We start from the raw sequence: 25,937 nt of genomic DNA on the forward strand, positions 1-25,937 counted from the left end.
GAGCCAACCTGTATATAGTTGAACCATGGATATGTATGAGAAGGAAACAATTTCTTTCTCTTTCTAACACATTGCCGTTTGACACTTCGGTCAGTGTCAAACTATTGTGGAACTCAGTGGAACCTGCGTGGAACATGCGTTTGACACTGAACGAAGTATCAAAATTACAGGGGTTGCTGTCGTGGAAAGCGACGCAGAGAAACAAAAAAAGGGCCGGAATATCAAATATGGGTTGCTGTGATAGTAAATTTTTTTGAACGAATTTAGTATGAAAATGTAGTGCACTCATATGGGTCCTATAGAAAATTATACAAAAGTCTTACATTGGGGTATCTGAGGACGCGTACCCTGCAAAAACGCTCCACGTCATTTTACTAGTCATTTTACGGTCATTGTGACTTTCTGCAGCGGTTATATTCATAGTCACGTTTGCATGGGCGTGATGAACTTTTGTGACCAAATTTTCCGTTTCGTTCCTATTAATGTGATCGTGCATTCCGCTCCCACTTATAGGATGTGAGCATAGCACTGTGCTGCTCACACACGTCACAATGCTCGTCAAATGGCGGTCATTTTTCCGTCATTTCACTCCACATTTTCGAGTCATTTGACAATCAATTTTACTGCGGTTTTACCATTTATATAACCGCCATATAACGTGAATTTTACCTGCAGATTTACTTTACCTGGAACAGCCATATGAATAAAATATGAACCAAAAAAATTGAATTTTCAATATTTATTATTTTCAATATTATTATATATGTACATGAACTTGGAACTTATATTAATCCAGTTCATATAAAACAGAAGAACTTTAATAATAAATAAACTCGCTTAATTGGTTTTTGTTTTCCAATTGAAATCTCTTCTAAGCGAGCAAAAAATAATTTTAAGCTTCAGAAAAAACTCCAATTATTTGAATAATCTACAACTTAAAGCTTAGTAGAAATTCAGATCAAGAATATTCAAAGGTGTCGTGGATCCGATTGCTGTCATAATTGAAGAACTTAAAAATGTACGACTATTAATTGAGTCAGACTTATTATTGTTCTAAATCTAATCATTCAAGCAATAATTCTGCAACCCAAAGCAGGAGTATTGATTGGTTTTAAATCTAATTCCGACAGCAATCGTATCACATCCCTTATTATATATGTACGTGATATTGCAACTTAAATTAATACAATTGATATAAAGAAAAGTAAGTACTTTAATAATAACATAAACTCTCTTAATTGGTTTTTGTTTTCCAATTGAAATCTTTTCTAAGCGAGCAGAAAATAATTTTAAGCTGCAGAAAAAACTTCAATTATTTGAATAATCTACAACTTAAAGCTTAGTAGAAATTCAGATTACGTTTACTCTTTTTTCAAATCAAGAATATTCAAAGGTGTCGTGGAATCCGATTGCTGTCGTAATTAATGAACTTAAAAATGTACGACTTGTAATAAAGTCAGACTTATTATTGTTCTAAATCTAATTATTCAAGCAATAATTCTACAACCCTTAGCAGGAGTATTGATTGGTTTCAAATCTAATTCCGACAGCAATCGTATCACATCCCTTATTATATATGTACGTGATATTGCAACTTAAATTAATACTGTTGATATAAAGAAAAGAAAATACTTTAACAATAAATAAACTCTCTTAATTGGTTTTTGTTTTCCAATTGAAATCTTTTCCTGTGCAAGCACATACCTAACCTGTGTTGGCAAAAGATATGATTATACTGTCTTCGATAGATAGTCGGACGAGCCGCTACTCGGCGAAGTAGAGATGACCGTTGTGTCGGTGGCAGCTGTTACAACAGCAGTTTCTAACTTTACACCATCCGAACAGTGTTATGAATGCTTCACTGCCTTTTCCAATTGCTTGGCGCCAGCAATTTTGCTGTTTGTAAAGCTTTAGCTGTAATGCAAATATATAGATGGGTTAAAGTGGTTTTCGTATGTTATTCAACAACTCACCCTATACCATCATCACAGCCTCCTCATCGATTTTGAATATGTGTACTGTTTCAGTATTCAGACCCAGTTCGTGCAACCGATTCATTCATATACTGTGGGTATTTGAGCCGTAGACGCAATGGAAGATATTTTGATTCTTTTTGAAGTGTAACATTTGTAAACAGTTGGGTTTCTCTGCTGTCACCATAACCACTAGAGAGCTATTGAAGAAACGCTCGACCAAGATAATATGTGAGATTTACACGCATAGATTTCTTCCACCATTTTACAGTTATTGATGGAGAAAATGCGAAAGCCATATTTAACATCCAATACCGAAATAGAACTGTAGAGGAAGAAACATTTTATAAAATTTAATAAAATCAAAAAATGATAGTTGTGCTAAAATGGGGTAACGTATTGTATGTTAAAGTATAGCGAAGTCTCAGCGGCTTTGTCCTGGTGAAAATTGAGTTTGAATAGGTTTTATTCTTCATTCTTAGAAACATGTACGAAGGTACCTGGTAAGATATTAAAAATCCTCAACGCTTTTTTTGCTATAACTTAAAAAAACTCATATTCAAACTTCTGCTTAACTTCTACATATCAATAGCTACCTTTACCACCAGGAGTCACTATTGCTTCTACGCCTATGCTATTGTTTCCTACATCGATGAACTTTGTAATAAAATAAACAGCTATCTCCCCAATCTCTCCAGTTTTGTCGCCTCGCGATACCTGATATTTTCATCAACCAAATCATCGGTGACCTTATTTAAAACATGCCAAATGTCGACCGTGCTTGGGAGCAGTGGTGGACCCAACAGAAGAGGAGATCGAGCGCTTGGCATGGGCTCATGAGGCGGTAGAAGTAGGTCGAAGGCAGTTCAAAAGGTTTGCTGCGAGAAACCCTCGGTTCTGCAACCGGTATGAGGAGGAAGAAGCGTCGAATGGCAGAAAGGGCCCAGTCCCAGAGCCGCGACGCAGGGCAGTCCCATAGACAAGACAAGTAGGCCCAAAGCTGTAAGACATATGGGCCCCAATTGCGAGGTAGCAACTACCTCGAAGGCTGCGAGTCAGAGGGAAGTTCCAACTATGGAAGTAGGAGATAAGCCAAAGGGAGATAACGCTAAGACTCCGACTTTCTCGGAGGTGCTAGAGGGAGCTAAGACTCCGGCTTTCTCGGAGGTGCCAAAGGGAAATAACACTAAGACGCCGGCTTTTCCCGAGAAAATGAGTGATGTGGCAAAGCAGTCACTGACTGTGGCGCTGGTTGGTCGTAGCAGTCCTTTCGAACAGATGACTAGTGAAAGGTGGAGATCTGTAGAAAAGGAGCTTAAGATGATGCGGGAATAACCAAGTAAGCTCCTTCCAACCTTTGATTCGGGGGATGGTATAATGGTATGAAGATGGTAGCGTGCGACAACATCGCGAGCTTGCGTGGCTGGAGGAAGTGGTTCCAAACCTCCAAAGGCAGGGCACGAACGCGCGTTTTGAGATGGTGGATAAAGCGCAAATCCCCATGGTACCAAAAGTTAAGGTATGGATACCATGCGTGATGAAGTCGGAGGATACACTGCGACTTTTGCAGAATCAGAATCCGAACATACCGACACAGGATTGGAAGGTACTTACTGTATCTCGGCCTACGGAGGAAGGTCAGTTATACATCTTCCAAATAAACAAGCAGGCGGAGGATATATTGTAAGCGCAGCTTGGAAAAATGTCCTTAGGTACAGGCAAAATTTATATGCGACACAGGAAAAGAAGTCGCGGGTATTAAAGTCCTAACACGCTGGACGTGGGCGAAGTCGAAAAGGACCTCAAAAGCCTAAGGGAAAAAAGACAGGTGGAGGTAGCCCACGTCACCCCGAATGTGTTAGAAGGGGACCAACAGCCAGATGGTGCTGTGAGTCGCACAGAGGAACACCCGGCACAACAGGTACAAGAGTCTGAAGGGGGCTTCGAACACTCTAAACCAAAAGGGCTAGGGGAGGACGACGACGTCCCGATGAAGGTGCTGGAGGGGGACAAGCAGCCCATTGGTGCTGCGAGTCCTACAGATAAACCTCCAACACAGTAAAGTGGCGTCGAGCGAACTCCTCCTCCTAACGCGCTGATCCAGGAGCCGTGGCTTCCATCGGGAGGAAAGGTTCCTGGAATTAGCGCGCGCGGATTTGGCGTTTACTATGCGCAAACGGAAGGACGGGTGCGAGCTGTAGTAATGGTAAGGAAACAGCTGCATTCATATATGCTGCCTAATTACACTACTGAGGACCTCGTAGTGGTGGTGAAATCGCCATTAATCGGTCATTAACCACCTGCTTAGGGGATCCTACGAGGGACCAGAAAAACTTACGGTTTACGCAGATGACGTTGCATATGGTCTTGTTTACAAAGAGGTACAAGGTCCCTAATTGGACCAGGCCTAAGTTAGGAGGGGCGACCCTAAGGGAGAAACCTTGAACAAATTATCTAGGAATGGTCCTAGACAGTAAGCTGTCATGGAAGCTCAACGTGGAGGAGAGGGTGAGGAAGGCTTCAACGGCACTTTATGCATGTAAAAGAATGCAAAAGAACCGGCATATACGATCAGAAGGAACTCGATGACGATGCCTCAAAACTAACAACCAAAAGTAATAATTATCATTTCACTGACACAAATTTTATAGTTTTTTTTCGGGATTTGGACACAATGTTGTTGTTGTTTTTGTAGCGATAAGGTTGCTCCCCGAAGGGTTTGGGGAGTGTTATCGATGTGATGGTCCTTTAGCCGGATACAGATCCGGTACGCTCCAGTAACACAGCACCATTAAAGTGCTAGCCCGACTATCTTGGGAACGATTTATGTGGCCACATTAAACCTTCAGGCCATCCCTCCCTATCCACCCCCCCCCCCCCCCCCCACAGATCCTTGTCTGTTAGTGAAACAGGATTCGCCGCGGATAGGTGAGGTTGACAATTGGGTTTGGAGAAGCTATATATTGCGCTGGCAACCTGAAGGGTTGCGCTACACAGCCCCTTGAATCTGGTATTTTAGTCGCCTCTTACGACAGGCATACCTACCGCAGATAAATTCTGACCCCTAACCCGCTGGGGGTATTTGTACACAATCATTTCATTATATTACTTAACAATTTAAAGGCTTCATTCTGTATTGCGAACGATAGCTCAGACGAACGATTCGCCTCCAAACGATATCGTCTAGCAATGGTATTCTCTATCATTTTCGTTCGGTCTTTACCTTTCTAACTAACAGGAAGGCAAAAGTAATTGTCAAGTGATAAGTTGCCATTGTTTAACATAGTGCAAATACACTAGCGATTCGTCTCTGATCCGCATCGAAAGTTCGTTTCGTAATAGAGAATGAGGCCCTAAGATTAGACATTTTTTTCAATTTGTATTTTGACTTACCAGCAACAACAGAATCATGTTTAATTGTACGCCGCAAAAGCAATTTAGCATCATGTAACGAAGCCCAGTTTCTTCCAAAAATTGTTCAACACTGCCACATAAAATCAATGTACTAGTTCTAGCATTAACGCAACCTTTAAATAATTATAAACTATAAAAATGAAATTGATGTCAAACCTTGGAAAATGTTGAAACGTTCACCACCAACCTGACGTTCTTCAAAGTAATCACATTGACCCAAAACACTTGAATTAATATCATTAGCTGTAGTCATAACAGCACCACCACAAGCTTTCATTCTACGTTTCCAATCTTCTTCTGGTACATGAATAGCACAGAACATATCACGATCTGCAAAATACTGTGTATCAACATCACCAATTGGCAATTTAGAAAACACAACATTGGCGCCTTACTTAGCTAGTTTATTCTACTGAATACGCCATTCAGCATCAACAATTTTCTGATACTCTTGGACATTAGAGGACATTGCTGTGGCAGATCATTTTTCCAATAACACTTTGTTGCTCCTTTGATTGGCGCTTCGACATGTACAGCCATGTCATATTTTAGCATGCATAATTGTAATCCTTTACGTTTAGCTTTAATGATGATACGTGCATGCACGCCTTCCGCAACATCTGGCTTAACTTGTTTTAAGATTTCACATGCTTAAAATACTACTGAAGTGGTGCCATCGCCGACCTGATAAGAGAAACATTTTTATTCTACACATTCTAATATAACAAAAAACTTACCTCAGCATTTTGAGATTTGGCGATGTCTACTAGAGTTTTAAGGCTGGATTCACAATATCCAATGGTTTCATAATGGTTTCCCCATCATTTGAAATTGTGGCCTTACCACTGGAATCAACAATATGCTTGTCAATACTACGTGAACCCAATGTAGTGCGTACAGTGCCACAATTGAATGCGAGGCATTGATGTTGGATATGAGTTGAGGTTTACCATGAGAGCTATCGGTACCCAAGCATTTTTTACACAAATACTCATGTACCCAATACAAGTTCAAGACATTCATATTTATCGACACGCTGTCCGGTATGGCCCAAATGTTGGAAATATGCAGTTGGCACTGTTGAGAAAAAATATGGATCAATGAAGACAAGTAATAGTGAAATATTTTTTTTACCATCTCTTGTTACTTTACACATTAGACATTGGAAACGACGACCAGCATCTACAAGCTGCTATTGAGCCTTGCAACGATTGCATCTAATTGCACCCAATTCACCAAAATTTACAATGGGTGGCTCATATTCACCCTCAACCGTGCGTGCCATTGGTGAGACGGTAAGTTTAATGGACAAAGCTGTTGTTTTTAATAAATCAGCTGTTGCAGGTATGCAATACAAAGACGACCTGCAGAGAAGAAAGATCAATGTAATTGCCAAACAAAACATTAATTTCGATTATCGATACCTAACGTAACGTGGCGAGGAGTTACCTTGATCTTCTACCACATATTTTGTGGTCACCAATGGTGGTAATAAACCCTGTTCATTAGTAATAAAAGCACCACCAGCGCTATTTTTATTTTCAATGATAACGCTTATCGGATTTGGCATCTGATCGGGATCTAAACGGCGTTGGGCTTGATCATACTGTTGCGGCTGTAACAGGTGCAGGTGGTTGCTAAAGAAAATAACACAAAAATAATCATCAGCAAATTTGTAAATTATTAGTTGTATTAACATACATTATAACCAGGACGTCCGGAGGGTCTTGGCACACTTTGCAAGTGAAATTATTTTTCCCACTGGTTGGTAAAATTTCTAAAATTTTTCGCAATTAACAACTGCAATATAACAATCGAATACGACACAAAATATGTTAGCGAGTTGTTGTTGTTGTTGTTGTAGCAATGCTCGCCCCACCTAATAGCCGCGACCGATCACAAATTGTCATCAATATCCTCTAACGGGAGTCCAGGAAAATTACTGTTTCAACAGGGTGGCCCATAATGTGAGGGGTGTTAGAGGCGTTGATTCTACATTACAATTGAAGAGATGGTTGGTGTCATGTCCAAAACATGGATTTTAAGGAGAGATATAATTCAGTGCTCGTTTGAAAGTAAATAAGGATATTTCTTTGTAATTTTGCAATAAAAATTTTACACAGTTTTCATTAGCAGATACTACACTTTTTTTGAATCTAAGAAGTACAACAGTGCCAAATAGCATCCACAAAAAAAAAAAAAACGAACAAGAACAAGCATTTTATCAGGTGAGCGTGGCGGTGTGTGTGTGTGCTGCTACATATCCTACTTGTAGACGTTCACAATGACATTAAAAATTTGAGTACACGTTGAAATATTTTTGAGAACACATTTCGATTCCATTTCGTTCCGGCAATGGGTAATGTGGTTGTTGTTGTTGTTGTTGTAGCAATGCTCGGCCCACCTAATAGCCGCGACCGATCACAAATTGTCATCAATATCCTCTAACGGGAGTCCAAGGAAACTTGCTGTTTCAACAGGGGTGGACCATAAGGAAAGGGGTGTTAGAGGCGTTGGTTCCACATTACAATTGAAGAGATGGCTAGTGTCATGTGGGGACACATTGCAAGCGGGGCATACATTTGGTATGTCGTGGTTGATTCTGGATAGGTAAGAGTTTAACCTGTTACAGTATCCAGATCGAAGTTGAGCAAGAGTGACACGCGTTACCCTGGGGAGTATGCTTTCCTCTTCCTCAAGTTTTGGATAATTTTCGTTAAGTACTGGATTCACCGGGCAATTCCCGGCATAAAGGTCCGACGCCTGTTTATGGAGTTCACCAAGGACCTGCTTGTGTTTTTTCACTTCATACGGCTGGGTTCTCAGGTGCCGTATTTCCTCAAAATGCTTACGGAGATAACTCCTTAAGCCCCTAGGCGGTGCTGGTTCATCAATCAGATGTCTGTTGGGATGCCCAGGTTTCATGGTATTCAACAGGAACTGTTTGGTCAGCATCTCATTTCTCGCCTCATTATGCAGATGGTGTTCTGGGAACCTAAGAAGACAGCCCGTGGCGATTCTGAGAGCAGTATTTTGGCAGGCCTGTAGTTTCTTCCAGTGGGTGATTTTTAGGCTTGGCGACCATATGGGTGACGCGTAGCACGTAATCGGCTGGCTAATTGCTTTGTATGTAGTCATGAGCGCGTCTTTATCTTTTCTCCAAGTACTGCCAGCGAGGGATTTAAGGATTTTGTTACGGCTCTGAATTCTCGGAACAATTGCGGCTGCGTGCTCACCAAAATGTAGATCCTGATCAAACGTCACACCCAAGATTTTGGGGTGTAGGACAGTCGGTAGCGTAGTGCCATCGACGTGGATGTTCAAAATGGTCGACATTTGGGACGTCCAAGTTGTAAATAAGGTCGCGGATGATTTAGTCGGTGATAATGCCAGGTTTCGCGAGGCAAAAACTGGAGAGATCAGGGAGGTAGCCGTTTATTTTATTGCATAGCGCATCGATTTTGGGTCTGGGCCTGTGGCCATTATTGTGCAGTCATCGGCGTAGGAAACGATTGTGACTCCTTCCGGTGGTGAAGGTAGCTTAGATATGTAGATATTAAACAAAAGTGGGGATAGGACACCACCCTGTGGCACCCCTTGTTTAATTCTCCTTGGTTTTGATGTTTCGTTTCTAAATTGCACCGATGCCTGCCGACCACCCAGATAATTTGCGGTCCACCTTTTAAGACATGGGGGAAGGGTAGACCCTTCCAGGTCCTGCAGTAACGACCCATGGTTGACCGTATGAAATGCTTTTGATAGGTCTAGCGCTACGAGTACTGTTCTATGGTGGGGGTATTGATTTAAACCGCAATTTATCTGGGTGCTAATGGCATTTAGCGCGGTGGTAGTGCTATGGAGTTTTCTGAAGCCATGCTGATGAGGGGCTAGCTGCAAATTTTCTTGGAAATAAGGGAGCAAAATGGCTTCAAGCGTCTTTGCCACTGGCGATAGGAGAGATATCGGACGATACGACTCACATAAGTTAGCTGGTTTCCCAGGCTTTAGTAGCGGGACCACCTTGGCCATTTTCCTTTTCTCAGGTATGACAAAGGTGGAAAGAGACAGATTGAAGAAATGCGCTAAATATTTGAAACCCTCTTTCCCTAGGCTTTTAAGCATCGGCATGGCTATGCCGTCTGGGCCCACTGCTTTGGATGGTTTAGCACGACCAATGGCGTCCTCAACCTCTTTAGCGGTGATGGTGATTGGTGACGCGCTGAATTTGTGTTTATGTGCGTGTCTGTTGGCTCTCCGTCTATCTTTGTCGACCGTAGGATGCATTATATATTGTCGGCAGAAAGCGCTCGCACATTTTTTCGCGTCCGACAGCACTTTGTCGCCGAAGGCGATGGAAACTTTGTCTTTGTGCTTAGTCGGCTTCGATAGGGACTTTACGGTGGACCAAAGTTTACCCACACCGGTAGAGAGGTTACAACCCCTTAGGTGCTCCTCCCATTTCGCCCGCTTGTGTTCATCCACAAGCAATCTTATGCGTTGGTTTATATGCCTTATTTGGGGGTCGCCTGGATCAAGCTGTCTTATAAGGTCACGTTCTCTCGCTAGGTTTGAGGCCTCCGCCGGGAAGTGGGGCCGGATTTCGGGAATTCTCCCGGCGGGAATGAAATGTGCCGAGGCGGATTTAATGACCTTACGGAAGGCACGCTCCCCTTGGCGGGCATCAGTCGGGATAGGGAGGGCAGCTAGGCGGCTGCCTGTAAAGGATTTATATTCTTCCCACTTCCCTTTTTTGAAGTTTATGAAAGTGCGTTTTTCAGTGACGATGAAGTCGGCGGTACGATCAAGCGAAATAAGTATGGGCAGGTGGTCGGATGCCAATGTTACCATCGGCTGCCAGTTGACGCAGTTTACGAGTTCTGCGCTCACGATTGAGATATCTGGCGAGCTGTGACAGCTTCCTACCATACGTGTGGGGGCGTCTCCGTTTATTGTGCAGAACGTCGTTTCTTCTATTTGATCCGCCAACATCTCACCCCTACTGTCCGCCCGCAAGTTTGAATGCCATAGATCATGATGGGCATTGAAATCGCCTAAGATAATGCGATTGTTGCCAGTGAGTAAGGCCCTGATATTAGGGCGGTATCCACTGGGGCAACAGGTGGCAGGAGGGATGTAGATGTTGATGATTTCTAGGTTTGCATCGCCTGACCGGACAGATAGGCCTTGACGTTCTAAGACATTGTACCTGCGGTCGATGCCAGGATCAAATATATATTATTGCACAGAGTGGTGTATGATAAACGCGAGACCGCCTCCATTTCCGCTCTCGCGGTCTTTCCTGTGGACGTTATACCCATAGCAGGTCTGCAATGCAGATCTTGCTGTGAGTTTAGTCTCTTGAATCGCAGCAATGCGGATGTTGTACCGCTTCATGAAATCGACTATCTCCGTAATCTTCCCAGTTAGTCCATTACAGTTTAACTGCAGAATTCTGAAGTGCATAAGGGGAGACGTCGCCACTCTGCAGGTAAGTGACGGGTGACTACCCCTGGGTTGTGGAAGGCCAGGACACAATTGCTGTTGTGTCCCTGGGACTGGGCGTCCTTGGGCAAGCATTGGGGTACCCGGATGATTTGGGTTTGCGACCTGACAACATGTCGCGATGAAACCCGTCGGGGGGTTGCCGTCGCGGTGACCAGAACATCTAGGAAAGTGGCACCACCCAAGGCAGGAGCTGCATTGGGCGGATGTCGCAAACCTATATATTCTGTGCTGGCAGACGTTGCAAACGGAGGTAGGGACTAAGAGTCTGTTTCCCTGACCTGCACGATTGCTGCCGGAAAAGAGGGGAGAAGACGGGGGCAGGGGCTGATGCTCAGCATTGCTACCAACTCTACTACGAAGGTAGTAGTTATGAGTGGTATCAGCTGTTTGAGTTGTTGGCGCCGTGGGGCGCGAGCAGCAGCGGGTACTTGTTGTGACTTGCTGAGCAGCGGGGCTGCTGGAAGGTAGTGGGGGGCGCTTAGGCTTAGACTACGGACGCCCTTGGGCGTGAACAGCAAGGAGCCACAAAAGATTTATAAAAGTTACGTGGACGTCGGGTTTTGGGATCAAGCCCAGAACAACCTGTCCGATGCAACCATCCCTTGCACGAGACACACTGAACAGAGTATGACCGTCCTAAAAAAGATTCTTTTCCGGCAGATGCAGCAAAACCATTTCTCAGGACCGGGGTCAGGAGACGGACCCGGATTGGATTCGATGCCTTCCCGGAGTAAGAGAATACGGAGCAGTCCTGCTGCAAGGAGCTGCTGGGAGGATGACAATTTGTGGGAGGAACGAAACAAATTAGATGGGGTCACACTGAAATGACAGTCCTTGGTCGGGAAAAATCCCGAGTCGCTCCGGTACATAGAACCGACTACCTTGGGAAGCGTAGAACCGACTGCCTTGGGAAGCGGAAATGTGGTAATTCTTAACATTAGCTCATAACTGCTAAAATTTGTCCAAAAATATCGGGAGACTTGTCAAAAGACACGCTTTGGAGCCAGGACTACGAATCCGTCACTAGAACACGTGGCGGTGAGCCACAATATTGGTCATATGGGCTAAAAAAGTGTCAAGCCGCTGCCAATACATATGCCGCCGTTTAATGTGCACATACTTTTAAGGTTTATCTGTCCTTAAAAACTATTTTTTGTTAACAAAATATGCTTTTATAGCCCAGCTAAAATTTAAAGTTCGCATGAAAAAACGACCCTTAATCTAATTAAAATTAGAGTGCAAATCAAATCGAGAATTTGGGAACTTTTGTTCTGTGGTTTATTTGGCATCTACACTTGAACAGCTGTTCCTAACCATCTATGATCACAAATCACATCCGCGAAGATAGAACAAGCATTATGTAAATAGGGTGTTCCCCGTTAGCATACATCATAATAATACAGGGTCGTTTGGAAACCCCTGGGCCAATGGTTGACAGGGCCCCAAAAACTTAATCTTCGAAACAAAAAATATTTGTGAGATCAATCACATTTACATTTTTAAGGGTATCGCTTTCCAAATTAATTCCTAGAGCTAAACTTAGTTATCAGAACTTCAGCGTTGTTTTTCAATTCTATCTCAGCATAAGTTCAATGCATTCTCATCCGTGTAGCCTTGTCATGGGATTGTGTTATCAGACAGGATTTTACGGGGTTAAATTACTACTAGGATCCATAAAACGGTGGAAGCACCCCACCTTGCGTCTCTTCCGCGGCTTTGACATATACTACGCTAATTTCTACGCAGGTTTCAGCGGCTGGCATACGGAATGATATGTCTATACACCCTGTCTTTTATCATCATCATCATCATCCTCCTCAACTCCTATTGGAGCATAGGGCCTCGACCACCGACTTAAATCTTATTCTGTTAGGTGCAGTTCTTGTGATGTCATTCCACGTATATCCTGCGTCTTCGAGTTCTTTATCCACAGTTCTGCGCCAAGTTTTCGCAGGTGCACCAGGTCGTCGGCTTCCTTGTGGATTCCATCGCAATGCTTGTCTGGCTATATTTACTGGAGGTCTTCTGAGAGTGTGACCAATCCACGACCATTTACGCTTGGTTATTTCTGTGGTAGCCTTAGGTTGATTTGTTCTAGACCATAAGTCGTAATTTGAAATTCTTTCCGGCCATCGAATTTTCAGGATTCGGCGCAGACATTTATTAATAAAAACTTGTAGACGTTTCTGAATTGAAGTTGAGCTTTTCCACGTCTCGCAAGCATAAAACAGTACTGATTTAACATTCGAATTAAACAGTCGAAGCTTCGTTTTTAAAGATATTTGGCTGGACCTCCACACGTTTGCCAGTTGCCCAAAAACCATTCTTGCTTTGTTTATGCGAGACTGAACGTCCTCATCTGCACCGCTCTTATTTGAGACAATACTACCAAGATAAACAACGGACTCTACACCTTCGATTTCATTTTCGTCAACCGTAAGCGTCAATGGCCTTGATGAAATACTATAGCCGCATCTTATGACTTTGGTTTTCGCTGTATTGATGCTTAGTCCGGCCTCCTTTGCATGTGTGTTGACAGCTTCTAAATTGTGTTGAAGGTCAGTACTTCTGTGGCTTAGCAGACAGACATCGTCTGCATATTCTAAATCCCCTAGCTGAGTGAAAGGCGTCCACTGTACACCGTGTCCACCATTTTCTGCGTTCCTCATAATCTCGTCTAATGCCAAGATAAACAAAAGCGGGGAGAGTATGCATCCCTGTCGCACCCCGCTTTTAATTTCGAAGGGTTCTGAGAGGCGCCCATCGTGACTGACCCGGCACTTAAATTCGGCATACATTGCCTTTATAATGTTGATTATTTTATTGGGCATCCCTCGTTTTCGTAGTATTTCCCAAATATATTTCCTGTCGAGACTATCAAAAGCCTTTTTAAAGTCGATAAAAAGTAAATAAGCTGATGTTCTGTATTCACAGCATTGTTCAACAATGATTCGGACGGTATTTATTAGATCAACACAGGATCGGTTTTGTCTAAAGCCAAACTGATTTTCTCTTAGAGTTCCATACACCGCCTCTTCAATTCGGGACAGTAAGATCGTGGAGAACACTTTGCTAGGAATCGAGAGTAAGGTGATACCTCTGTAGTTGTTACAATCAGAGGTATCTCCCTTTTTTGCGACTTTTACAAGTATGCCTTCATTCCACTGACGAGGGTAGGATTCTTCTTCCCATACCTGACGGAAGATTGGAAGTAAGGTTTCAGCTGCGGTATCTGGATCTGCTATGAGGTATTCAGCATATATGTCATCAGTTCCTGGGGCCTTGCCCTTTTTTAAGGACTTGATTGCTGAAATTATTTCATTTTTCGTAGGGGGCGCGCTGTTTACCCCATTGAAGTGGGGTTGGCTGTTGTAGTTTGCAGCAATAGTGTTGGAATTTAAGGTCGCTTCACCTACAGGATTATTTAATACTTTCTTGAAGTGTTCCACCCATACACTCATTTGTTGTTCGCTTTCAGTAATAAGATTTCCGTTTAAGTCTTTTACTGGTTTTTGACCACTCCTGTATTTTCCGGTGAGTTCCCTACTAATCTCATAGAGTTCCCTCATATTATTTAATCTGGCTGCCGTTTCAGCTCGACTTGCTAATGTGTCAGCCCATTCCCTCTTGTCTTTTCTAGCAGACTTCTTAATTTGCTTGCATTTTTCTTTATACCTTGCGGCTAACTGCCTTGCTTCCTCCGTGTCATTGTTGTTCGTCCGTCTGAGAAGCGATTCTTTAATTTTCCGCCGCTGTTCAATAAGTGTCCACGTATTATTTGTTAGCCATACTTTCTTTGCTTTGTTTTTGTGTCCAAGGATACTGCTACCAAGTTCTTGGTAGATATTATTAACGGAGTCTAGCCTGTCACCTGTACTACCACTCATGTTTACCTGTTCAACACGTTCGCGTACTGCGGCATTAAAGGCATTTTGATATTCTTCATGCTTTAGTTTCTCAATATCAATTTTCTTGCTAATTTTTTGAAGGTTTTTCTGTACTGCGGCTACCTTAAATCTGAAACTACCAGCTACAAGGTAGTGATCGCTACCAATATCTGCTCCTCTTTTAACGCGCACATCTAGCAAGGATGACCTCCATCTGCTGTTTATTAGTACGTGATCAATTTGGTTATTAGTGCGTTGATCCGGAGACGTCCATGTTGTTTTGTGGACTAATTTATGTGGGAATAAGCTTCCACCGATCACCAGACCTTTTTCACAACAAAATTCTATAAGCCTACTACCATTGTCATTCCGGGTACCAGAGCTGTGTTTACCCATGTATATATCTAGACCATCATTGTCAGATCCAACTTTAGCATTAAAGTCGCCTAGAATAACACATATGTCCCCTTGATTAACGTGTGAGTTTACGCAGCTGTTGAGCGTATCGAAAAATTCGTTTTTGATTTCGTCATTTTGGCTTTCTGTTGGTCCATAAACATTGATGATGACTAGTTTCCTTGCTCTAGTGCGGAGTTTAAGTATAATAATTCTGGGGCTTATCGGCACCCATTCAATAATACTTTTCGCTATTGTATTTGTTATTAAAAAACCTACGCCGCTGGTGTGACTCTCTCCTTCATTTCGGCCCGAGTATAGGAACGTTGTTCCTTGGTCATTTATTCGGCCATATCCTGTCCATCTGCACTCTTGTATGGCTAATATGTCTATTTTGTATCGGTGCATTTCCCTCCGTAGCTGTTCAAGCTTACCACTCTCGTAGAGAGTTCGTACATTCCATGTACATATTTGTGTTTTATGCTTCATGCCGATTCTGTGATGTTTGTTACTTTCAGGAATATGATCTTGGTCGGTCGTTTCAGTTTCATTCATCCTAATATTAAAGCGTGAATTTGGCACCTCCACATCCGATGTGCCAGCTGCCGAAGCAGAGGGATTGTGTCGCAAATGCTGGTTACCCCGTGGAGAATAGTTTCCGTTATCGTTTTGATCCATGCTAGAATATTATTTAAATTTCAATCAGCGAGTGATGAGTTCACAGATTGCTCGAAGCAGGCCGCTCCTTACATGGAGAACAGACGCCCACCTGCCGGCTACTCGGCTCCCAAAGAGGCGACAGGATTTTTTTTTTTTTGTACTTTGGTTTATTAACGAAGTGTCCTTCTTCGGCCTGTGTGGTCCGCGGGAGATATTTGATTTCTCTCCTACCACCCATATCTGGGAGGCATTCCCCTATCCGCCACCTGGGGACGCGCCCTCTAGGGATTTCAGGCTCCCCCGATCTCGCCAATTATTTTAAGTAAACTTTCTTTATCCAACTGTTCATTGGAGCTCAACGAGTTGCTGGGGGTCTTTTATAGTCCCCTATTAATTCTGGTGCCGTTTTCGTGGATCTGTCAGCGATGAGAGAATGCTTGCTGTATACGATTTTTTCATAATCTTCAAGACGTAAAAGGTTGTTGTTGTAACGATAAAAACACTGCCCCAAGATTTTAGTGTTAGAGTGTTATCGATGTTGGAGGTCCTTTGCCGGATATAAATTCGGTACACTCTGGTGTAGGTAGATAGATAATTGGGGATCGCACTGCGACCATTGGTCTATTGTGACCTCAGCTACTTCACAGAACCTCATCTAAGCCGACATCTCTGATGAACCCTGCTGTCTCTCTGGCCAGGATGTCCGCCTGCTCGTTACCCTCAACTCCCGTGGCCAGGAACCCAGGCCAACAGTAGTTCGTTGGTAACAAGCTCCATTAAGGTACAAGCCCGACCATCTCGCGAACGATTTAATATAACCACATCGAACCTTCTAGGCCGTGGATATATACTCAAGTAGCCTCTCAATGGTCTTTATCATCACGAGGACATCTCGTTACCACAAGATGGGATCGTATTGTCCTTTGCTTGGGTGATCGGACAGAGTTTATGGTAAACACTGTCCTTATCAACGCCTTAGAACATGTGTTTTGAGGTTATCTACAAATATATATGACTCAATGGCGCTAATGTAACTGTTTTAGTGGGGTTCCTTTGGAAATTGTCTTAAGGAGATCAATCCCAGCTAAATTCAGATAACCCAGAGGGAAGTTTTAGATACAAGCTTCCATTTTCAACATGTGTAAATTGTGAGCTCGGTTAATGCCAAGTGTGATGCCTAGGCTCTCCATAGTGGCCCTAGTGACCACAAATCCTTATTTTTTTTACTTTTAGTGTTCAGTGCATAAACTTTTTTTCTGTATAACTCCTTACAGCCCATTTTATTAAATTTACGAATGTTAGAGGGTATGGTGTTCTGGGGTTGGTACACTTTCAAACGAGTTATCGGATGAAGCTGAGTACCCCCAGCGGGTTAGAATATACCCGCGGTAGATACGCCTGTCATAAGAGGCGACTAAAATACCAGATTCAATGGGCTGTGTAGCGCAACCCTTTCAGGTTGCCAGCGCAATATATAGCTTCTCCAAACCCAATTGCCAACCTCACCTAACCGTGGCGAATCTTGTTTCACTAACAGACGAGGCTCTGGCGACCCCAAGCTCCTCATGGAACTTGAGGGTGGGGAGCGAGGTATGGCATGAAGGTTTAATGTGGCCATATAAAACCTTCCCGAGATGGCCGGGCTAGCACCTTAATGGTGCTGTGTTACCGGAGCGTACCGGATCTGTATCGGGCAAAGGACCATCACATCGATAACACTCCCCAAAAGCTTCGGGAATAAACCTTATCGCTACATCAACAACAACATGAAGCTGAGTATTTGCCGCCATCCTCAAAAATAAAGGATTATTGCCATTGCTAAAATTTGTTTTTTTCTGCTGTATGAATAGTATAGTATCCCGTTTATATATATTTTTTTATTTCAGTATAAACATTATTAAATCAGCTTATGCTGACAGCGCGCTTTACGCTAAACAACATTTAAATGCTATATGTTTTGTACAAAGTGTGTGCACATGAGGCGATATACATATATATGTACATAACAAGAAAAATGTATATATATTCCACACTAACCAAGTTATTTAAAAGTAATAAGTGGATTCAATAATACATTTAACAAATATTTAATTCCACGCATAAGATCACGCATACGCGCATTTAACGGTGATTTACGTTCTACGCTTACGGGCTTGAGTGTTCTGTCATTGCATAACAAACATTTAATAGCTATTAATTTTATGCGAGCATTTGTAGAACCTAAAATGAAATCCTCACGTTCGCCACTCATGACACCAATGGCATCCGTCGGAGATGAACGACTATTTAGTAATGTACCATAAAAACGAAGTCGATCTCCTGCCATTAGAGAACGTGTAAAATTTCCAAATTTGTTGTTGGCTTGTAGTAAAATATCAGTACTTTTGCTTAACAATCCTTGTGTTGGCATTCGCATACGTATTTCATATTCATAGGAATTCCAATGATGTAACGAACATTTACCTTCTAATTCAGTTTGCTGCAACAATAAACGTTGCATATCCATACAAAGTGGTTTACTTACCACCTGTAAGGAATCACATTTTAACTGTTCACTAATACGTATACCATAGAAACAACGTAATAAACGTCCTAACCATGGCGGTAAATATTTGTTTATATATTCGGCTCGTATGTTGGAGACACGATTGATTTGTACTTGTCTAACGCTGCCTTCCCAAATCACTGATATGCCATCCAAATGTGCACATCTTAATTGTGTTTCGATTTTATTCGGTTGTTCATTTGCTGGTTGACCGCAAAGCGTATAAAATCGTTGCCAACTAAGCGGACTGGAAATGTTTGGTATATATTCATTTTCATCATGTATAACGTTATCTGTTCCCTTTATGTTACGATGTCCATCGATGCTATCAACTAATGTCGTATCCTTGTCGTCGATTGAAATTATGTTGCCAAACCGTGGTGAATCTTTGAAATTTGCAGTCATATAAGGGTATGTAAGAATGCAGGCAGCCATTAGACAAATAACAACCTATTTAAAAAAAGAAAAGCAATTAATTAATTATACATTGCTTAAAAATATTAGCTGTCGATTTTGGAATTCAATTGGTTGTCTATCACAACCCTTTCAATGGGCTGCCAGCGCAATTTATAGCTTCTCCAACCCAACTGTCAACCTCACCTGTTGTTGTTGTTGTTGTAGCGATAAGGTTGCTCCCCGAAGGCTTTGCGGAGTTTTATCGATGTGATGGTCCTTTGCCGGATAAAGATCCGGTACGCTCCGGTACCACAGCACCATTAAGGTGCTAGCCCGACCATCTCGGGAACGATTTATGTGGCCAAGTTAAACCTTCAGGCCATTCCCCCCTCTCCCCACCAAGTTCCATGAGGAGCTTGTGGTCGCCAGAGCCTCGTCTGTTAGTGAAACAGGATTCGCCGCGGATAGGTGAGGTTGACAATTGGGTTCGGAGAAGCTATATATTGCGCTGGCAACCTGAACGGTTGCGTTACACAACCCCTTGAATCTGGTATTTTAGTCGCCTCTTACGACAGGCATACCTACAGCGGGTATATTCTGATCCCCTAACCCGCTGGGGCAGTCAACCTCGCCTACCCGTTGTTGTTGTTATGGCAGTGCTTCGCCCCATCCAATAGGTGCGACCGATCACAAATTGTCATCAATATCCTCTAACGGGATTCCAAGGAAACTTGCTGTTTCAACAGGGGTGTTAGAACCGTTGGTTCCACATTACAATTAAAGAGATGGTTGGTGTCATGTGGGGACACATTGCAAGCAGGGCATACATTTTGTATGTCTGGGTTGATTCTGGATAGGTAAGAGTTTAACCTGTTGCAGTATCCAGATCGAAGTTGAGCTAGAGTGACTCGAGTTTCCCTGGGGAATGAGCGTTCCTCTTCCGCAAGTTTTGGATACTGTTCTTTGAGTACTGGATTCACCGGGCAATTCCTGATATAAAGGTCCGACGCCTGTTTGTGGAGTTTACTGACGACCCGTGGTGAATGTAGTTGTTGTTATTTAGCAGGCGACGTTCTGACTACAACCAATTCTTTATGGAACATTGTGGTGGGGCAGGATTGGCATCTGCAAGGCAGATAACTTTTCACTGAGATGATTTTCATGGTGGAGTGTTTTGAACGGGCCTTGAGTCCAGGACTTGCGCGTTGGGCGAGGCACGCTACCCTCACACAATGGGCGGCCTAAGTTGTCATCCAAGCCAACGAATAAAAGAGCCCTTCTTCAGGGGAACGGATGAGATCAAGGGTAGAATCATAGCATAGTGGTTCACAGCTCTTAAACGCCAACTAGCGCAACTTATATTGAATTGAACGATATTGCTCCTTCCATTCAGGGAAGAACACCTACGCTATTAATTCAAATACAATTGAACGTGTGTAAAAAAGATTCATTTAAGGTTTGATTTGCCTTTTTAGTCATATATGTCGCAGTGTGGATTGATTAATATACAAACATGTGTAGTTCAAAGAAACGATATCTGGATAAATATTTGTGCATGGCTCAGTCTGTGGGATTATTGGTTAATAAAAAAGATGCTGGAGGTCATTTCTCCGGTCACCGGAGACCAAGGTCTCGTCAACACTAGCTGCCATCAACGTTCAGTTTGTTAACTGTTTTAACCAACAAAGGTTTTGTCATAATAGCAATCTATCCCGTTGCGAAATATCCGAAAATAGTTCATGCCATAAAATATGATTTTATTATGAGGTGCGCCATTGTGAGCTTGGGACTTAACATTGTCTATAAATTTCTTTAGAACGTTGGTTGCCCAATAGAGTTGTCCAAAATTTCCTTAAATCACGATTCTATATGCTCCTCGGACCGTCTCACCCCCTCTGATATTGCTATGCCAGTGAATGCCAAGAATAAAAAACAATGGGAATATCTAGTCATTATAATGCCTGTATGTGCAATTGCTATGATTATAAACTTAACGGTTTTCCTGAAATAGTTCGACAACCTCCATTAATGTAAAATGGGTTATCGCTGCTCGAGTGACAACAGAAAGAAGTATAGACTTCGGATGTGAACTTTTATCACACGCGTTGCAGATATGTGTGTTCGATCTGGGCACTGTAACAAGTTAAACTCTTACATATCCAGAATCGACCCCGACATACGTAATGCGTGCCTTGTTTGCAATTTTTCCCTACATGACATTAACCATCTCTTCAAATGCTATGTGGAACCAACGCCCCTAACACCCCCCTCAACATGATCAACCACTGTTGGAACTTCAAGTTCCCTTGGACGCCCGTTAGAGGATATTGATGACAATTTGTGATCGGCCGCGCCTATTGGATGGGGCGAAGCACTGCTACAACAACTCTACAGTCTTGTGCTAAAATGAAAATAAATATATGATTCTCACCTGTAAAAAGGTAACATATTTCTGAGTAGTACGATTCAACGCCAAAAAACATGAACCTAGTAATGCTAATGTGCCAGCTGCAAGTGTACTGCCCAAGCGTATGCCAGGGTCCGTAAAACCCATCCAATCGATAGCCACAAATACAGGTATCAAAAGCGAAACCAACCCGAAAAGGGGTAGGAATAGTAATATGCCAGATAGACCCAAAGTTGCTCTAATCATACCAAACATTGTTGCATTTTGCGAAGTTGTGATACATAATTGTAACCAGCTTAATGTAACGCAATGTGGAATAAGATATGTGTAAATTCCATGCCAATTACTGCGAGCTGCTAGATGTACCAGAAAACCCGGTATCAACAAATATAATGCAGTACGACTGTTCAAACAAAATTCAATACCATTGCCGACGACAAAGGAACAAAAGGTTGGAACTTTTAAGTCTAAGAAACGCCAACCTGTAGCAACAACATCATCCATTTCATATGGATATTTTGCGAGTACATTTACACCAAATGAAACCAATACAATCCAATCGGGAAAGCTGCGTGCTGATGAATACATGAATGCAAAAAGAGAAACAAATACAAATATGCATGAAACAATGGTTAACTCAGAGTGAGGTATCCAACCGTTTGGTATTAACGGCGATACTATTAAATTGCCAATGAAAGCGCCAAAGAAATATAAATATGGTTTAAGATTATTTTTCAAAAAGAGATTTTCAGAAATATCAGCTTCGACATTATGATCACCATAGCTTAGAAATAGACCAGACCATATACGAAAATCTATGAATTCTTGCTTGGTCTTGAGCATTTTACATGTCGAACAAATCATAATACCAAGACAAATGCAATAAAAGCCTATTGGCAGAAATATGGTCAGATTTTCACTTGATGCTAGCCAATAAAGAACAAAAAGTAAAAATACTTGTAAACTAGGTGGTATAATCGTTGGGAATGCAGCTATAAAATTAACTAAGCGATGGTAAAGTATAGTAAAAAAAAGTATTGGATGGAAGAGTAAGCGATGAAAGCACGGCACATGATCTAGGGTTGCAGGATGCGGTACTGAGAGTATAAGTTCGTCATTAACAGCAGGCATACGACCTGCCGCATAATTGACTGCAGCAGATACTAAATTTTCCTCGGTTATTACACGCACTGATGCTGCTGCAGCTCTTTCTCTTGAGTGCGACGCAAGGCGGCGTGTACGTGATTGTTGCCGTCGTCGTTGACGTGGTTGCAAGTTGATATCCCCATTACCGACGGATGCAGCATCTGTTAAAGGTTCATGTCGCCGATTATGCATTGCATCGTATTCGTTTTCGGTATCGTCATCTTCTGATGTAGAAACATAGTTTCCATAACGTCGGCGTTTCTTTTGTAAATTATAAATTTCACGCATTTTACGTTCAAGTTGTCGTGGTGTTATGTGTTCACCACCATTGGCCAAACATGAAAAAAGTTCACGTGCAGCTTTACGTGCCGCACGCTCACCTGATGTCATTGATAGGCAGCAACGTACTTCCGTTTCGTTTGCGGTGGTAATGCCACATCCTTCGTCGTAGCATTGTTTTAATAATTTAGTAGCATCTTCATGTCCTTGTTGCGATGCGCGCAGCAGCCAATGTATAGCTTGTTGTTTCGATGTTTCATTTTGCTCTGTTTAAAAGGTAAATTATTTGGTAGTCATCATTGCATTTATAAATACATATTAGTATACCAATGGGTTTATCTAGCAATTGCTTGGCCAAGTCATATTGCACCTCGGAACAACCCTCTGCCGCTATGTGATATTTTAAGTTATTCAAGGAGGCGCGATCTAATGAAATATTTTTTAACGAATATATTTAAACATTTTTAGCAAATTTGTTAATTTCAGCTTCTATATATAGTTTCGTTACCTTCCAAATTCCATCTTCTTCGCGAAGTACTACCAGATGGTTGATTGCTTGTCCAGCTCGCCATTTTTGCAGTTTTTTGTTTAATTGTATTTATAACAGTTAAACAATTAACAGCCAAGTATTCAAGGTATATTATTTTTTTTTATAATTACTCCATACACAAATTATGCACTACTTATGTTCAATTATTTTGAAGTTGTCTGCAACTGTTTTTACAACGCTAATTATGGCTTCTTCTTTTTGATATGAACATTGACAATTGTATATAAGAGTCACAATAGTTTCAATAAAACCTTAGTAATGTTCCAATGAGACGTGATCCAGCGGTGATAAACTGCAAAATATACACTTATTGAAAACTCATTTGGACACACAATTTACACTTTAGATTTTCATGCGATTCTGTTAAATATTGTGCACATTGTTTTGCTGAATGAGCGCTGAATGTGAAAGCCATTCTAAACCCGGTTTCGGAGGGACCCGCGGGTCATTTTTCGGTTTTTCGTTAATATCTTTTGAACGAGTTAAAATTTTTATTGTCCGGTTTCGGATGAAAATATTGCATAACCATTCCAATAAGATAAAATATTTTGTATCTGTATTTCATGTTACTGATCCTTGAGCGTACATGGCAATCCAAATAGACACAGAGGCACCTTATATATCAGGGCAAATACATATATCGCTCGCAATCAAATTGGGAAAGAATTCCTGAAAATATCTTCCCAGACAAACAGTTCATGTGAATCACGTATACTCCTACAACAATGATATATTATAATTAATTAAAAAGCTGGTATAGGGAGGATTCTTTCCAAACGTCCGATAAGAGTGCCTCATTCTGCTGAGCTGCTAGCTTTTGGGTTGACCGGAATCAAATGCATTCCGACAGCATACATAATAAAACTGTAATCATACGTCTTGGAGTAGGGCAGGATTGTGAACACGTCCTTCCAACCTCCCAATGAGATGACTCCAAGACTCGCCCGTTGGGACCACCAGTTCCCGTGCTGATCGGAATCTCATGCATTCCGACACCCCAAACGCTAGAAATACTATTATAATTAAAATGTATTTATAATTTGTAATAATCTAAGTTTTAGGCTTAAAACGCCGTAATAATAAATAATAATAATAATAATTAATACTGATGTCAAGACGCGTCGTTTGACAGCTCTCTCGATATTTTTGGACGCTTATTAGCAGTGTCATGCTGTCGTATAGAATTACCCAGTTTTGCTTTACAGAATCACAATTTCGAATTTTACACTATTTCTTGTGTACACTTTAAAACTCACAGAGAGTAAGTAGGCCCCCAGATACAGATAGAAATTTGACATTCAAATGCAACAACGACGTTTTAATCCTGATTTTTATCTGGTTCAATTTCTGACCCGTATAGCAGTTCTGTTCGTTTGGTTTTCTGTAGTAGGTTTTTGACAGCTTACCCCTTTTGAGTTGGTAGCACTGAAATAAATATGTGTAGCTATGTATATTTGGGAACCAGCATCAGCACTAGCAACAACATGAGCTCTGAAATACAGCGAAGAATCACTCTTGCCAATAAATGCTACTTTGGACTAGGTAGGCAATTGAAAAGTAAAGTCCTCTCTCGGCAAACGAAAATCATACTCTACAAGTCACTTATCGTACTCGTCCTGCTTTTTAAGGCAGAAGCATGGACCATGACAACAGCAGATGAAGCGGCCCTGGGGGTGTTCGAGAGAAAAGTTCTTCGAAAGATTTATGGACCTCTACGCGTCAGCGAGTACCGAAGAAGATTTATTACACCCCTATTACGAACTCATACGATACACGATAAATGCTTGCAATCTGTTATACCGTATTATGAAATAAATTCTAGCGTGTGAAACCCGATCGTTAGCGTTTATCGTGGTATTGCCATACGCTCACTATCGCATCAACTGTTCAATTTTCTACGATAGCTATCGTTGATACATTTTTGCACGATAGCACGATACGTCGGGAGCTATTTAAACAAAAGTAAATATAAAATTAAAAATCCAAAAGAATCTAACTAAAGCCTCATTCCCAACACTCTGTTGCAACACCCTGGTAAGAAACCTTAAAGTGGCACAAAATTTCAAAATATTTGGGGTGGATGATCTATTTTTACGGGCGCGCAAACTGCCTTCTATTTCTGTTAAGACATACTCTGAAATCCATTTTTTTACTTCTATGTAGTATGTGAAGTACTTACAGTGTAGAGTTCATTTTAAGAAGATTGTAAGCATCTCTCAATGATCTTTCTATGGCCTTTATGCGAGTTTCATCAATTTGTTCATTTGAATTTATATAAAAGGCAACAGAGGTTGCAGAAAACTTGTTATTATTACAGCTTTTAAAAACTTTTGCCACTTTTACGTACAAGACAATTTAATTTTTAGTATTTGCGTTTTGTTTTGCTATCGTTTTCGTATAGATTCACAATAATTTGTAAACAAAACTCTGCTGTCATTCACAATAGTACATCTATCGGGCGTGTGGAAATCGCAATATGAAAGCTGATTTTTTATGATACGCTAACAAGCGTTTATCGTGTATCGTGTGAAAATGCATAATAGGGGTGTATGTTTCCTCTACACTATCTCTATGTACTACCTCTGCAAATGGTGTGTGCACACTATTCACCGCAGCCGATTCAGCTATAGGTTATACACTACGGCCAATAGATGTGTGTGTATCCGCTTTTCGGTACAATATGTTCTGTAGCTAGTTATTGAACTATTGCCGCTGGATGGGTTTCCTAAACATTATCTAAGTAAGGATAAGCGTTTTTTTACCCGCAAACTTCGACGTA

The 25,937-nt window shown here is 41.7% G+C and overlaps 2 protein-coding genes across 10 annotated transcripts; both read right to left on the minus strand.

The window, feature by feature from the left end:
• Positions 1–724: 724 nt before the first annotated feature.
• On the minus strand, positions 725–7,199 carry LOC137237740 (protein transport protein Sec24C-like). Of its 9 annotated transcripts, none has more exons than XM_067761858.1 (9): positions 7,089–7,199; positions 6,812–7,024; positions 6,522–6,751; positions 6,125–6,464; positions 5,783–6,071; positions 5,575–5,684; positions 5,367–5,517; positions 1,974–2,298; positions 725–1,914 (listed from the first exon to the last, which is right to left on the minus strand). In XM_067761858.1, the coding sequence occupies exons 2-3, from the start codon at positions 6,955–6,957 to the stop codon at positions 6,580–6,582; spliced, it is 318 nt and encodes a 105-aa protein (XP_067617959.1). In that variant the 5' UTR covers positions 6,958–7,024; positions 7,089–7,199; the 3' UTR covers positions 725–1,914; positions 1,974–2,298; positions 5,367–5,517; positions 5,575–5,684; positions 5,783–6,071; positions 6,125–6,464; positions 6,522–6,579. The 9 variants fall into 9 exon arrangements, 8 of the variants coding, with proteins under 8 accessions (XP_067617959.1, XP_067617958.1, XP_067617957.1 ...); XM_067761857.1 differs by having other exon boundaries at positions 5,367–5,457; positions 5,544–5,684; XM_067761856.1 differs by having other exon boundaries at positions 5,367–5,457; positions 5,544–5,717.
• Positions 7,200–17,659: 10,460 nt separating this feature from the next.
• On the minus strand, positions 17,660–23,370 carry wfs1 (wolframin ER transmembrane glycoprotein wfs1). The gene is made up of 4 exons (XM_067761895.1): positions 23,117–23,370; positions 22,936–23,034; positions 21,208–22,874; positions 17,660–18,830 (listed from the first exon to the last, which is right to left on the minus strand). Exons 1-4 carry the CDS (start codon positions 23,178–23,180, stop codon positions 17,877–17,879), a joined length of 2,784 nt encoding a protein of 927 aa, XP_067617996.1. The 5' UTR covers positions 23,181–23,370; the 3' UTR covers positions 17,660–17,876.
• Between the last annotated feature and the right edge of the window lie 2,567 nt (positions 23,371–25,937).

The sequence above is a fragment of the Eurosta solidaginis genome, chromosome 1 (assembly GCF_040869045.1).
Source record: "Eurosta solidaginis isolate ZX-2024a chromosome 1, ASM4086904v1, whole genome shotgun sequence".
Classification (NCBI taxonomy): Eukaryota; Metazoa; Arthropoda; class Insecta; order Diptera; family Tephritidae; genus Eurosta; species Eurosta solidaginis.

Coding starts and splice junctions, on each gene's coding strand:
- LOC137237740 (XM_067761858.1), bottom strand. CDS start 6,957: ATGCCAAATCCGATAAGCGTTATCATTGAAAATAAAAATAGCGCTGGT. Junction 6,752..6,811: donor TCCTCGCCACGTTACGTTAG/GTATCGATAATC, acceptor TCTTCTCTGCAG/GTCGTCTTTGTATTGCATAC.
- wfs1 (XM_067761895.1), bottom strand. CDS start 23,180: ATGGCGAGCTGGACAAGCAATCAACCATCTGGTAGTACTTCGCGAAGA. Junction 22,875..22,935: donor ATTGCTAGATAAACCCATTG/GTATACTAATAT, acceptor CCTTTTAAACAG/AGCAAAATGAAACATCGAAA. Junction 18,831..21,207: donor AATATGTTACCTTTTTACAG/GTGAGAATCATA, acceptor TTTTTTAAATAG/GTTGTTATTTGTCTAATGGC.